At 32.9% G+C, this 12,686-nt stretch overlaps 10 protein-coding genes across 10 annotated transcripts, besides 1 other annotated feature; 8 read left to right on the plus strand and 2 right to left on the minus strand.

The window, feature by feature from the left end:
• Positions 1-381: 381 nt before the first annotated feature.
• Positions 382-1,666, plus strand: TVAGG3_1000150 (uncharacterized protein; the record flags this gene model as incomplete). The annotated part of the gene is made up of 1 exon (XM_001582451.1): positions 400-1,650. One exon carries the CDS (start codon positions 400-402, stop codon positions 1,648-1,650), a length of 1,251 nt encoding a protein of 416 aa, XP_001582501.1.
• A 1,057-nt stretch (positions 1,667-2,723) lies between these two features.
• Positions 2,724-3,763: a mobile genetic element.
• A 60-nt stretch (positions 3,764-3,823) lies between these two features.
• TVAGG3_1000170 (uncharacterized protein) lies at positions 3,824-4,443 on the plus strand (the record flags this gene model as incomplete). The annotated part of the gene is made up of 1 exon (XM_001582452.2): positions 3,830-4,300. The coding sequence occupies one exon, from the start codon at positions 3,830-3,832 to the stop codon at positions 4,298-4,300; it is 471 nt and encodes a 156-aa protein (XP_001582502.1).
• A 169-nt stretch (positions 4,444-4,612) lies between these two features.
• TVAGG3_1000180 (galactose-binding domain-like family) lies at positions 4,613-5,846 on the plus strand (the record flags this gene model as incomplete). Its single annotated transcript, XM_001582453.2, has 1 exon — positions 4,613-5,830. One exon carries the CDS (start codon positions 4,613-4,615, stop codon positions 5,828-5,830), a length of 1,218 nt encoding a protein of 405 aa, XP_001582503.1.
• A 475-nt stretch (positions 5,847-6,321) lies between these two features.
• Positions 6,322-7,506, minus strand: TVAGG3_1000190 (uncharacterized protein; the record flags this gene model as incomplete). Its single annotated transcript, XM_001582454.1, has 1 exon — positions 6,371-7,486. One exon carries the CDS (start codon positions 7,484-7,486, stop codon positions 6,371-6,373), a length of 1,116 nt encoding a protein of 371 aa, XP_001582504.1.
• Positions 7,507-7,677: 171 nt separating this feature from the next.
• TVAGG3_1000200 (uncharacterized protein) lies at positions 7,678-9,085 on the plus strand (the record flags this gene model as incomplete). The annotated part of the gene is made up of 1 exon (XM_001582455.2): positions 7,678-9,030. The coding sequence occupies one exon, from the start codon at positions 7,678-7,680 to the stop codon at positions 9,028-9,030; it is 1,353 nt and encodes a 450-aa protein (XP_001582505.1).
• Positions 9,086-9,389: 304 nt separating this feature from the next.
• Positions 9,390-9,839, plus strand: TVAGG3_1000210 (exodeoxyribonuclease III protein; the record flags this gene model as incomplete). Its single annotated transcript, XM_001582456.1, has 1 exon — positions 9,390-9,839. One exon carries the CDS (start codon positions 9,390-9,392, stop codon positions 9,837-9,839), a length of 450 nt encoding a protein of 149 aa, XP_001582506.1.
• A 409-nt stretch (positions 9,840-10,248) lies between these two features.
• On the plus strand, positions 10,249-11,067 carry TVAGG3_1000220 (phage tail repeat-like family; the record flags this gene model as incomplete). The annotated part of the gene is made up of 1 exon (XM_051254289.1): positions 10,249-11,067. The coding sequence occupies one exon, from the start codon at positions 10,249-10,251 to the stop codon at positions 11,065-11,067; it is 819 nt and encodes a 272-aa protein (XP_051079863.1).
• A 139-nt stretch (positions 11,068-11,206) lies between these two features.
• Positions 11,207-11,569, plus strand: TVAGG3_1000230 (uncharacterized protein; the record flags this gene model as incomplete). Its single annotated transcript, XM_001582457.2, has 1 exon — positions 11,207-11,569. One exon carries the CDS (start codon positions 11,207-11,209, stop codon positions 11,567-11,569), a length of 363 nt encoding a protein of 120 aa, XP_001582507.1.
• Positions 11,570-11,587: 18 nt separating this feature from the next.
• Positions 11,588-11,830, plus strand: TVAGG3_1000240 (serine threonine-protein phosphatase family; the record flags this gene model as incomplete). Its single annotated transcript, XM_001582458.2, has 1 exon — positions 11,588-11,830. The coding sequence occupies one exon, from the start codon at positions 11,588-11,590 to the stop codon at positions 11,828-11,830; it is 243 nt and encodes an 80-aa protein (XP_001582508.2).
• Positions 11,831-11,832: 2 nt separating this feature from the next.
• Positions 11,833-12,681, minus strand: TVAGG3_1000250 (uncharacterized protein; the record flags this gene model as incomplete). Its single annotated transcript, XM_001582459.2, has 1 exon — positions 11,833-12,681. The coding sequence occupies one exon, from the start codon at positions 12,679-12,681 to the stop codon at positions 11,833-11,835; it is 849 nt and encodes a 282-aa protein (XP_001582509.2).
• Between the last annotated feature and the right edge of the window lie 5 nt (positions 12,682-12,686).

The following is a 12,686-nucleotide window of genomic DNA, read 5'->3' on the forward strand; positions in this document are numbered from 1 at the left end:
TATTATTTTCTACATTTTCAAAACCAAATCAATATCTTTGGTTGCTAATACAATTTTTGTTTGTTCAATCTCAAAGATATAGTAAACTACCATAATATTGAGTTTCTAATTTTGATATCATTAAATTCAAATCTATAAATACAAGAAATTATGTTTTCAATATATAGTGGAATAACTGGAAAGTATGTTAATATTAACAACAGCTTGAAAATAGCTTAATATGAAATGAATAAGAAGAGATATTTCAGTAACATTATGTTTATTTACAAGAAAATGACTCGGATGGACCTTTACTGATCAAATCTTTCTTATGGTCTTAAATATATACTTAAAAAAGGCAATTATAAGCCTAAAAAGGAAAAATCAAACGAATCTTTTGTCACTTTTTTGTAATAACGAATGAGCTCGGAACAAGAGAATACAAAGGTTGAGGAAAAGCCACAAGATGAGAAATTACCTAAGTCATTCACAGTTCTTCCTCCGATTGCAAATCCTAAAATCCCACGTCTCGTTGATCTTTGCGTTGATACAATAATTAAAAATTTCACAGAATGTTCTAAATTACACTTAATTCCAAGAAAATATCAAACAAAAATACTTCAAAAATTACCTCTCGACATTAATTTATCTCATGCTGTTATGACAATTCCAGATGGAATTTATTGGAAGCGCATTGTTCAATCAAAGTATGCAAACGTTCCACATAGCCCAAAGATGACCCAGTGGAAGCGTTTTGTACTCGAACAAATTGCAAGCAATGCCCTCGAAAATGCAACAAAAGAAACAATCGATAAAGTCTTTGAAGATTTAACCGTTCTTAGCCCATTCGTTCGTACAATTAAAATGTCACGCTGCCCTAGCAAGATTTCAATGGCGAAACTCTTCAGAACTTTCCGTGGCCTTCGTAAATTGACATTAGTTTATGGTGAGCCACGCCGCAACTTTGCACAATACGAAGAATTCGACCAATTTACTATACAACAAGAGATGAGTGCATCACAACGCGATTGCACCGCTCTCCAAAAAGATTTCGAGCAAATTGGTTCTTTCTGTGCCTTAGAAGAGTTCGAGATGTCAGACAACTCACTCACAGACAAATGTGCTCAGATTATCGGCTATGGTCTTATTCATCTTAAACGTCTTACATCAATAACTTTTGCACACAATGAAATCGGAAACAATGGTTTCCAGAACCTTGTTCAGTGTGTCCGTTCTGCTCCAATTCGCTATATCGATGTCTCCGACAACAAGATTGGCGCCAGCGGTGTTCAATCTCTTGCAGCAGCCGTTGAAAAGAACACAACCCTCGAATACCTCAATATCAGCAGCAACCAACTCAGCGACAAAGGCGTCTACGGAGTCTCACAAATCATCGAGAAATCTCCATCTCTTAAATATCTCGACATATCAGGTAACCGTATCGAACACTTTACAGAGATCATTGAAGCCCTTAAGAAGAACACAACCCTCACAGACTTCATTGCTGCAGCAAACCCAATTTGCGCAGAAGATCAGGAAATCTTTGTAAAGTTCGACCAATTCAACCAAACTCTCCAGACTATCGATGTAAGATACTACCCAACAAACGAAGAAGATTACATCGTAAAGACAACAGAGACATCAGAAGCACCAATTCTCCGTATCAAATAAAATGTTCAATTTTTTTTTATTAGTTATTTATAACTTTTTTCTTATAATAAATACTTATTTGACAAACCTCGGATTATGATATTATTCTACTTTTTTTAAAAAATCAGATTGTATCTCGAAATCCTAAGTTGATTATCCCATTTTGTTACAATCAATGAAACCACTGATTATGCCTTATTCTACACAATGCATTCATTTTGAAAATGGCATGTTACAAAAAAAGTTACAAAAAGAATCCAAATAAATCATGTAAAAATATACAATTATAAATGTAGTTAACTATCGATATGTCAGATTGGATTTTTATAAAATTGAAATTATATTGCATAATTAAAGACTATTTTTATTCGTAATCATATGGATAGAAGGGTCATCCTGGTCTTCATATATTACTCGTTGGAAGTCATCTTGGCTCTTTATATTCATAGAAATATTACACAAATACAAATTTGAAAATTTGCCATATTTTTTGTTGGACACTCCTATATCAAATATAAAAAAGATATGAATTAGCATTTCCAAACAATTTTATTACGTTTGAAACTAGAGTTTGATCCAAATCTTTTTAATTTCTGAAAATCATTTTGAAAAAAAATCCGAAAGCAGGAGACATCTCTATTTTGCAATATTTTTATCCCCATAAAACTATACAAACTCTATGATGTTCATTTTTAATATGGTTTTTTGTTGAAATGATGAAATTAAGAAATAAAAGATAAACAATTTTGGTAAGAAATTAATAATTACATTGACGTCTTGAAACCGAATTCGGTATCAAATTAAGTAGATGATATGAGGTAAGATTTGTTAATTCGGTTAGAAATGAGTTTGATTGTTTTGAAATCTCTCTTTAAGGGGAATAAGTATATGTATTTCTAAATATACCTCTGAAAGAGAGTTTTGTTATTGTACATTGAAAAAATTGTGGAATCAGTGTGTATTCTTTGAAAATTTGATTTAGGTTCTGAAAATAATGCAAAACGTAAAATAAAGAAACCATTTGTATGCATATGATTCATATAATGATTTCTTTTATATTTCCACATCAGAGAAAAAAATTACCCCCATTTAAGGGTGCGCCCGGGAGGATCATGTAAACTTCAGAATTTAGAACCTTAATTTTTCAGCAATTACTTGGTACCTAAATAGGTAGTAAAACTCTAAAAATATCAAAAAGTACAACTTGGCTCCATAATAATCCTGTCATGGTGGCAGTTTGTATTCCCTAGTATTTTCCTCTTGAATCTCTTTTTCTGTCGAAATTAAATTCAAATCTCAGAAGTAGAAGTGAATAATCGACTTATTGCTGCTATTATACGAATAAACAAATCCATTATATTATTTTTATTTACATAATATCTGTTTGAAGTTCATAATTCTATAAATTTTTCTTCAAAAACATTACAATCTTGATAGTTTTGATACTGTTTAATAGGTTTTTGGCACCTTATTTAGTAATTACAACGTATCGAGTCGATCTGAACTTAATTTTCGGAAATTTAAAATATTTATCATAAGTAAAATCTGATTTGAAATTTATGTTTAATTACTATATTTTGCATAATCCTAAGTAGCTTTTGTAAAAATTCATCAAAAAAATTTTAACGTGCTTTAATTTTTTATTTTTTAAAATAATACATATTATTATATAACTAGCATATTTACAAATTTTAGTGCTTTCAAAAATTTAATCCTCCTCCTCTCAAATAAACGTACATCCGGGTGGCCTGTTTTTTGCAAAAAATAAAATTTCATTTTTTTATGCTTAAAAAGTCAGAATTTTTATTTGCTTCTGGGATATATGATGGCTATGTCAGACGCCCATTCTTTTTGATACTCAACATTAAACATAAAACTTAGCCGTTAAGGCTCTTCTGAAAATATTTTTTTTTCGAAAAATTTGCGAAAAAAATCAAAAAATTTAAAAATCCCCGAATCTGCAGGGATTTTAAAAAATTCTTTTTAGTAAAACTTAAGGATATTGTATCAGATATATTGGTATGGGCAAATTCAATTTTAATACAATATTCATTAAGATATTGCGCTAACGAAGCTTTCAAAATTGAGAGGGTAATCCTCCTACTCTCAAATAAACGTACATGCGGGTGCGCCCTTAAATTTTAAAAAAATTTAGGAGTAAGAATTTTGAATAGTTTGAATTTTATCACTTCATTTTCAAATGCAGCAAAGATTCGAGGATAACATCCAGCAACTCATTGCAAAGTATAATGAGTCACCATCCTTTGAGGCAAAGCAGAAGTTGGCAATCAAAACATTTAAAGCATGTCACGATGTTAGCGACCGTCTACCAACAGAGCTCAACAAGTTCATAAAGCGAGTAGTACCGAGGGACACACGTAAATATGACCGAAGAGCTGTTGAAGAACTAGTTAACCAACACGAGAACCACGGAATTAAAAACTCCCCATCGTACCAGCTTATTCAAAGACATATGGGATACACAACTCAAAATACGCCAATAATACTCCTTTATGGTCTCTTGAAGCTTATACCAAATCGTGTTTCCAACAGTAGAGTATTCAAAGATCAATCCGCAATCTACACAGAGCTCGATAGACATCTTGACTGGCTTACAGAATACATTAGAAATGCTGAAATGGGTGGTATAAAGATCTTCCAATATAATTAAAAGCCTTAAAAATTTTTTTAATATTATCTTATTTATCAATGAGATTTTTTCCATCTTTAACATTTGCAAATGAATATTATTATCCTTGAGAAGATAAGAGGATCTTATTTTTGTTTTAAGCTTAAAAAAAATATAATTTTAAAAAATTACCAATTGTTTTGGAGTATTTTACAAGTATGGCAATTCCAGAGCATGCTATATGCATCAGATACCTTGATAATTTGCAATAACAATGTCTTTATAAGATTAGTATGGGAGAAAAATAAAAAATATTCATATTGGAAAGATTTTGAATTAAAAATAATCGTCAAAATGGAAAGATTTGATTTATCATCATTTGCATACGTACAGAGATGGGCAACTCTTGATTTAATATATAATGGGAAGCATCACTGGGTTATTCCTGATGTTTTAGTTATGTATTCTCATATAATTGCAACATCCAAAAAAGAAATACAAGTTATCAACATTCCTAACATTCCTGGCCCATTTGATGAATTTATAGAACATCTTTATTATGGCTCTTTTCAAATTAATAGCGAAAATGCAAGATTTTATTTTGCAATTGGAATAGCTCTCGGAATTGAAGATCTTACCAACTTCGCCAAGAAATACGTCGAGAACTGTGAATTAGATTTAATCATAGATTTAGCAAACAAGCTCGCAGAATGTAATTTATTTGATGATGGATTAATTCAAACGATTGCTAAAGATTTTGGAACAGCATTAACAACACCATCAATTAGAAATTCACCTGCTCCACTAATTTCTAAAATTAAATCAAGCCAAATGTTTGTACTTCATAATCCAGTAGAATTTGGTAATTACGTTCTTTCTCGTATTGAATTTGACAGTGAGTTCGAACCTCTCCTAGTTTCCTACTTAGAATCAGCTGTTAAATCAGAAGATATCTCATTATTGCCAAGATTACTTTCTTATCCAAATATAAACCTCTCTAAGTATTCCCATATATTGGACAAGATCATGCAATCTATATCAGGCTCAGAAGAGTATTACAGATTTGATTCTTCAAATCCACGAAATGGATTCATTCATAAAAACATGCAGCACATCGCACAACCTGTAAATGAGAAAGGAACGTTTTCTATCAATGTCTCTTCCTCAGACGGAGAGAAATTTGGACCATTAAATCTATTTCAGGACAAAAGTGACGTTTATTATTGTTCTGGTGACCAGAACTCTGTTGTTGAATGGATACAGATCGAGTTCCATACAGGAAAATTCCTTCTTATTGATTACATTCTTGAATCTTATTATTCGACCACAAAAACTGTTGCTCCGATAAAATGGAGAGTTGAAGGATCAAATGACGAGAACGAATGGGAAATTCTCGATGAAAGAGATGAAGAAACGCTTGTTAAAGCTCAAGGACCAGTGAAATTCCATATTTCGAACAATACAAAGATTTACTCGATGTACAGAATCACCCAGCTCGAAAACAATGGAACAAACAACAAGAGATTCATCCTTCAGTCTTTCGACGTTTTCGGTACTTATACAAAACATTAAATTTTTTGAAAAAAATAAAATTGTTAATTATATTTATAACTTTAATACTCTTTTTTAACAGTTTTTTGTTCTATTATAGTTGTTAATTCTATCCATGGTACCAATACCTTGGTTTCTTATTTCATTCTTTCAAATTTGAATTGGTTTTCATCTCTGTGAATTTTCATGAATGTTTATTGAAACAAAATTGCTTCACATCAATTATATGGCGCATAATTTGAAATTTCTATAAAATTAATTTACTATAGGGCAGAATTAAGAAATCAAGTGTCCCCAATTTATATTGCATCAACATAAAATCATAACATAATTCAAATTGCATTTTTTAAGTTTAGCTAGCACTATTAAACTTCTTGGTATCAAATAAGAATGAATGCTATTTGAAATAAACCAAAAGAATATGATTGTAGTAATCTATAGTCTATGATCGATTTTGTCAAAGAATAGTTATGCTTGCAAAGTTTATGCTGAGTGTGGAAACAATCTATAGTAAAAACTTGAAAGGAAATACACATATTAATAAAATTCTTTTATGAAATATTATATATCAGTTAACTTAACAAAGGACAGTGAAAGTAAAACAAATAAAGCAAAATATCTGAAATAAAAATTGTTTTGATTAAGAATTGATTCAAATGCTTCAAATGCAATGCATAGTAATGCATCTATTATAGCGTGATTACTTTGGTTACCATTTTCTGCATCTCTTGGAACAATAATCAAAATTATCGCCGAAAACAGATAATATTTGCTCTGTGGTGTTCCACAAATGAGCATAGGGAACAAGTATACAATGAAAGGTATTGGATGGAAAGCCTTAAAAAGTTTCTCAAGGCTTAATTTTTGGCTAAATTTGTAGCCTAAAAGTAAAGAAAATGCGCACGTAGCAATAAAAGCTACAGCAACTTCTATTGCAGTTGAGAGCTGCTTGATGAAACGATAAGCTTGAACGTCGTAATATCTGAGGCCAAATAAATAATAATCAATAATTGGTTGGATAACTGGATATATAGCAAAAGGAATCATTGCCAGATAAGAATATCCAGGTAAATGGAGTGCGAAAAAGTAAACCGGATTAATGAAAACAATGAGTGGAAAATATTGACTAAATCTGCAACTTATTGGTTTACGTATCAAAGCATATTGAATAGGATACATTAAAATGCATACCCATGCTTTGACATCTATACTGAGGTTTTTAAGTCTCGTAAGAATAATTTGAGAACCAAGAATGGAAGCAAAAATACTAGAAAGTATCATTTCATTACTAATCCAGAAGAATGAGATATATAAAAGGAAAACAAAGATGAAAAAGAAATAAATTTGGTGTGTGGGAAATTCATCGTCGTGTGTTAGTATAAAATTAGAATAAATGAAAGATGCTATAATGCCAATTAGGAACTTGGCTATGATCATAATTTTAGTATTCATATCATAGCAATTGGAAGCTTTTGAGAGAGAATCTGCTAATGATTTGTACTTTCTAGCAGCCCAATAGAATAATTTAGAGTATTTAATGAATATTAGTGTAGATAATCGTTCTTGAATTTCTTCAAACGAAGCACTTTTCTGGATTTTGCTCCTATTGGCTAGTCCAGCTTTTTTGCCTTTATCTTGTGTATCAGAAATATGTGTTTCCTTATTTATTTCACCCATATTTCCTCGCCCAAAAAAAAATTGACTCACGACTAAATAAATTTTATTTTATATAGAGAAATGGCGTGCATTTTTAATCGTGAATAAAATGAATACACAGATTTTGGATTTTTAGAATTTATTATGACGCTTTACATGACAAAATTTTATATCAAACTTTTTAGGTATCAAATTTTTTTTCATTTTTTTCGATGTCAAGTCGCCAAATCAAATGGCTTCGTGAGCAAATGAATAAAAATAAGAAACCACAGCAAGAAGTAGAAGTTGATGATACCCCAATTGAGAACGACAATGATGATGCCATCGATTTTTCTTTATTGGCCGATGAAGAAGAAGATGCTGTAGCGCCCCCTCCACCAGCACCTGTTCCAAAAGCTGCTCCAGTACCACCTCCTGCCAATAAGAAAGGAAAATCAAAAGGAAAAAAGGCAGAAATAGATGAAGATGCCGAATTTGAAGCATTAGCACTTGAAATGGAGAAGAAAAAGTCAGAAGCAAAGTCTCAAGCACAACCACAGGAAAAAGGATTCCCAATTAACTCGTTAAATTTCGCAAAAGAATTAAAGACAATTCTTAAGACAAATTCATACGATGAGTACCTGAAAATACCAAAAGCAGCCGCCTCTAACAGATTCATTGGAAAGAAGAAGTCTTGGCCATCTCCTTTCCCTCAATTTTTCAAGATGAATCAACTCGACGAGTATACATTTACAATTGATTACACAGATGATGCACAACAGCAGGTATCTGTATTCAACGCATTCAAGAGGATGGATGATGCGCAAAGCATTTTCGAAATGGGATTACAGTTTCCTTTCTCTCCTTTGACAATTCCTGTTATGTGCGGACAACAACTATTCAACAGAGAATTCGATAGAGCTACAGAAACCTGTCTTCGTGGGTTTTATGTGCTTCAACAATCTCTTCCTCCAAATTTCGACCCATTAAAGTCAAAAATAGTTCAGTTGCAAGCTTACGATGAGTTTTTGAACCTTATTCGTTTCCTTGCTCAGTTCACTTTTCGAAGGTGTTGCTTTGAGACATCAACAACACTTTGGAAGTTCGGAATTTACATTACAAATGGTCAAGCTAAAGATTTCATGCTTCTTGCCCCTGTTTCAGCCCTCTATGCAAAAGACCTTGATTTCATTAATGAAATTTTGAATGGAAACAATGATTGGCGTGGTGTTCCAGCTAACTATATCCCGGATTGGTCATTATGTCAGGCATTACTCGCTCTTCCTGATGATATTTTACCGTTATCCAAAGAATTTGCTCGTTGGCCATATATTTTCAAAGACATAGCTGTGATTGGAGATATGGAACCAACACCATTCATGGAATCTCTTGGAACAATCTTCAGAAGACGTGTAAAGAAGTATCTCGAAGGAAAAGACGAAATTCTTCAAACTGCAGCCATGCTCGCACAAGATATGGATGAAACAGACAGTCAATCACTCGCTTTGAGCTATTGGTGCGATGTTCAAGTCGATGATATCTTCCTTGGAGGTTTCGATGAAGAAATGGTTCTCCCAACTGGATAATTTGTATTTTTCTATCTTATTTTTTATTTTTATTTATAAATAGAGTTGATTTAAAGTAATTTTTTTTTAATTCCATCAAAATATTAGAGACAGACGTGAAGAATAAATTCATTTTCCTACGTAAAGCCTCCCTATCGTTTTTCTGCTTCAATATTAAGTGAATCTTTATCAAAAAATTGAATCAGAGACTATAAAAGGAAAAGTGTGTTAAACGTATAAAACTATTTTCAGAATTTGCTACAGAACTCGAAATTAGGTCGAAGAATGATGCTGAAATACAAGTTGAAATCACAGATGGTCTTTCAACAACAAATTGTACGATTAGAACTCTTTACTACCCTACTGCACAAGTCAATAACATGACACTATCCAAAGCCTTCTCGGCGCCCGACTCTGTTGAAGTTGCTTCGTATATGATTCGATCATCAATTGTCAAAGAGATGCTTGTACTTCCTGATGCAACGACTAAGAATACTGTTCCAATAAAGATGGTCATAGATGCTGTTGCCCAGCTTTTCGATGTCAAAATGGAAGGAGGCTTCGGAACAGTCAGATCTACAATGGAATTCGGCCTTCTCATGGCCCAAAGACCGAAATTCGATCTCTGTGAACCATTTGAAGCATGTTACCCTATATCCTCGCTTGTTCCTGTCTTGAAAGCAATGACTTTATCCTCTGAAACGAGTTTCAGGTTTAAAGGCAACGGAATGCTCTCAATTCAACAACCTATATCTAACCAGTCTGCTGGATCCGTCGAAACTGTCGTCGAATTCATATTGCAACCTCTTGAAGATAATGTTAAAAAATAATTTTTACAAAAATGGATTATTACTATTAATCTGTTTTTTGGATTTATATCAAATTGTTAGAGACAGACATGAATAATATAAAAAAAAAAAAAAAAAAAAAAAGGCATTGGGGCTTCCAGGGCTGCGCCCCTCTAGCCCCTGAAGATGTTTAGTATACAATGAAGTCTAAAATGAGGTTTTTGTGGGTGAAGGGGGCTTCCCAGGCACTTCGTGCCTTCTAGCCCTAAAAATTTTTGAAAGTCGTTGTCGTTGACTTTTCGGTAGAGGACTCAAAATAGTATAACTATGTCCGGACAAGTAAGGGTCTATCGTCGCTACAGAAAAGTTACGGGCGTTCCAAGAAAGTATACTTTGAGAAGCCTTTTCTGTCACTTTTTCAGGTAAAAACATTTTTATTATTGTATATAAAATGAATTTTACAAAACCACCGTTACCCTTCTTTGGAAATAAGAGTAGATGTAAAGATATTCTATTGAGAGAACTTAAGAAACTACCGAATGGTCTAACATTTGTAGATTTGTTCGGTGGAAGTTTCTATATATCCCATCTGTGCCATACCGTATTCCCAAACTCAAAGATTATATGCAATGACTTCGACAACTATATGAACCGTCTCAAACATATACCAGACACAAACAAAATATTGAGTGAGTTGAAAGAAAAGATACCTATAGGTAAGATGGAACGTATACCATTAGATAAGAAAAATACTGTCAGAGAGGTTTTGAAAAAGGCAGAGTATATTGACTGGGATAGTATATCTTCTAGACTTTTATATAGTGGTTCTATAAGAGTTCATGACATTGAAACACTTATGTCAAACGTTTTATATCTTAACTATACAAAGGTTTTCAAAGAGAACATAGAAAAATATACTGAGGGTATAGAGTTTGTGAGATGTCATTGGACAGAGTTGTATGAAAAATTTAAAGACAAGGAAAATGTTTTCTTTATAGTAGACCCACCGTTCTATAACACATACGATTTTCAATACCAAGTAGACTGGACTTTGAGAGACTCTTTAGAAACTTTAGACGTTTTACATAACCATCCATGCTTTTACTTTACATCCGATAAAAGTGGTTTGGAAAGTGTCATGAGATGGTTAGAGGACATACATGACTATGAGTATAGATATGATAAGATAGAATATGAGAGAGGTCCTATAAACCGGAAAAAGTGTCATAACAAAGAAATTTTATTGGTAAGTAAATGTGGTTTGAAATAGGACTACTTGTTTTAGGTTTTTTCCATTGTGTCATTTACTTATTTGACGTGGCAGAGAAGTACAGAGAATATGAAGATGAACCAATGCCTGCAAATGTTCGGCATATGTACTCGTAAGAGATATTTTTATCTAATATTAAATGGACGCACAGAACTTAGCGAATGCACAGCAACCCGGACAACCAAACCCAGAGAATATTCCAAATGAAGTTAGAATACAAACTGCAATGGCAAACTATGGTCAAGTGCCAACAGATGTACAAATGCAAACTGCCATGTCAAATGACGCTGCGTTAGGCTTACCACCATGGTATGCAAATATGAGATGGAAAGAGTTTTATACAAACCCTGAAGTGGGATATAAACAACTCTATGCAGATGACGCGAACACAGGAGTTGACCCAGAGTATGTTTTCTACCAGAGGAGAAATAGAATGTATGAGCTCCAGTTAAAGAATGCAATGGAACTCAGAAGGAAACGTAAGAGACTAGGCGGACATTAGATTTTTACATATAGTAAAATGGGTTTCTTTGGAAGAATAGGAAACTTCTTTCGAAATGTTGGAAGAGGTATATGGAATGGAATAAAATCTGTCGGAAGAGGAATTTGGAACGGTGTCAAAAATATTGGTAAAAGAGTAGGTCAGTTCGTTGGTATTATACCTAAAGACCCTGAACCAGAAGAACAAGCTCCTGTTATACAACAGCCTGAACCTGCACCACAGTCAAGTTGGCAACCAAATCCAACACCTCAACCGTATTAAAATTATATTTTTACCGTTCGATAGTAGTTGTATATGAGACTAAGTTCTAAGTAAAACGCATGGTATAATGGAACTATTCTCTTTCTTCCATCTGTTGTAAACCATACTTGAAAGTCTGAAATACTTCCACTCGGTGGTTCATATAGCTTTGTAGGTTTTTCGTAAAAGTCATTTGCCAAGCATAAAAAAGAGTTTTGTGCACCAGAAAATGAAGCATGAACTATAATAGCATCTGAGTCGAAAACATTTTCATATGTTCCATTAGGGTTTTCGACTTCATAAAAGTTCGGGTGTACTGGATATTCTGCAGGCTGATTTAACATCCTCAAAAATCTATACCATGCCAAGTTGTTATATTTTGTAGAAATATAAACGTTTTCTCCAAGGTCTTCTATTCTATTGATTTTAACAGTTGCATTTTTCCTGTCATATAAAATATCGAGATGGTACTCTCCTTCGTCAATGTTGTACTGTTTTGCATATTCGAGATAGATATCGTTTATTTTTTCTTGAAAAGCTTGAAGAGTTGTTTCTAAGTTTACAAGCAAATTCACTTGTAAAAGTTTTCCCTGTTCAAATTTCTCATACGTACGTTTTTCTTTGTTATAGTATCGAACTTCAAAACCGACCGTAAATGGGAAACCATGTATGGCTTCTGAAATGAACTTCATTCTACGAAAGCCAACAGCTTTTGTGACAGATGGGTCTCTTAGCCATCTTAACGGGTAGTCAAAACGATAGCCTTCATGCTTTACGGTCTCTGTCTCAAACTTTTGACCGACATTCGTAAAAAGTTCATCTAATGGTTTAGTTGTAGCAACTCTTGAATTTTCTTTTTCTATTGAAAGCATATTTT

This window comes from Trichomonas vaginalis, chromosome I (genome assembly GCF_026262505.1).
Source record: "Trichomonas vaginalis G3 chromosome I, whole genome shotgun sequence".
NCBI lineage: Eukaryota > Parabasalia > Trichomonadida > Trichomonadidae > Trichomonas > Trichomonas vaginalis.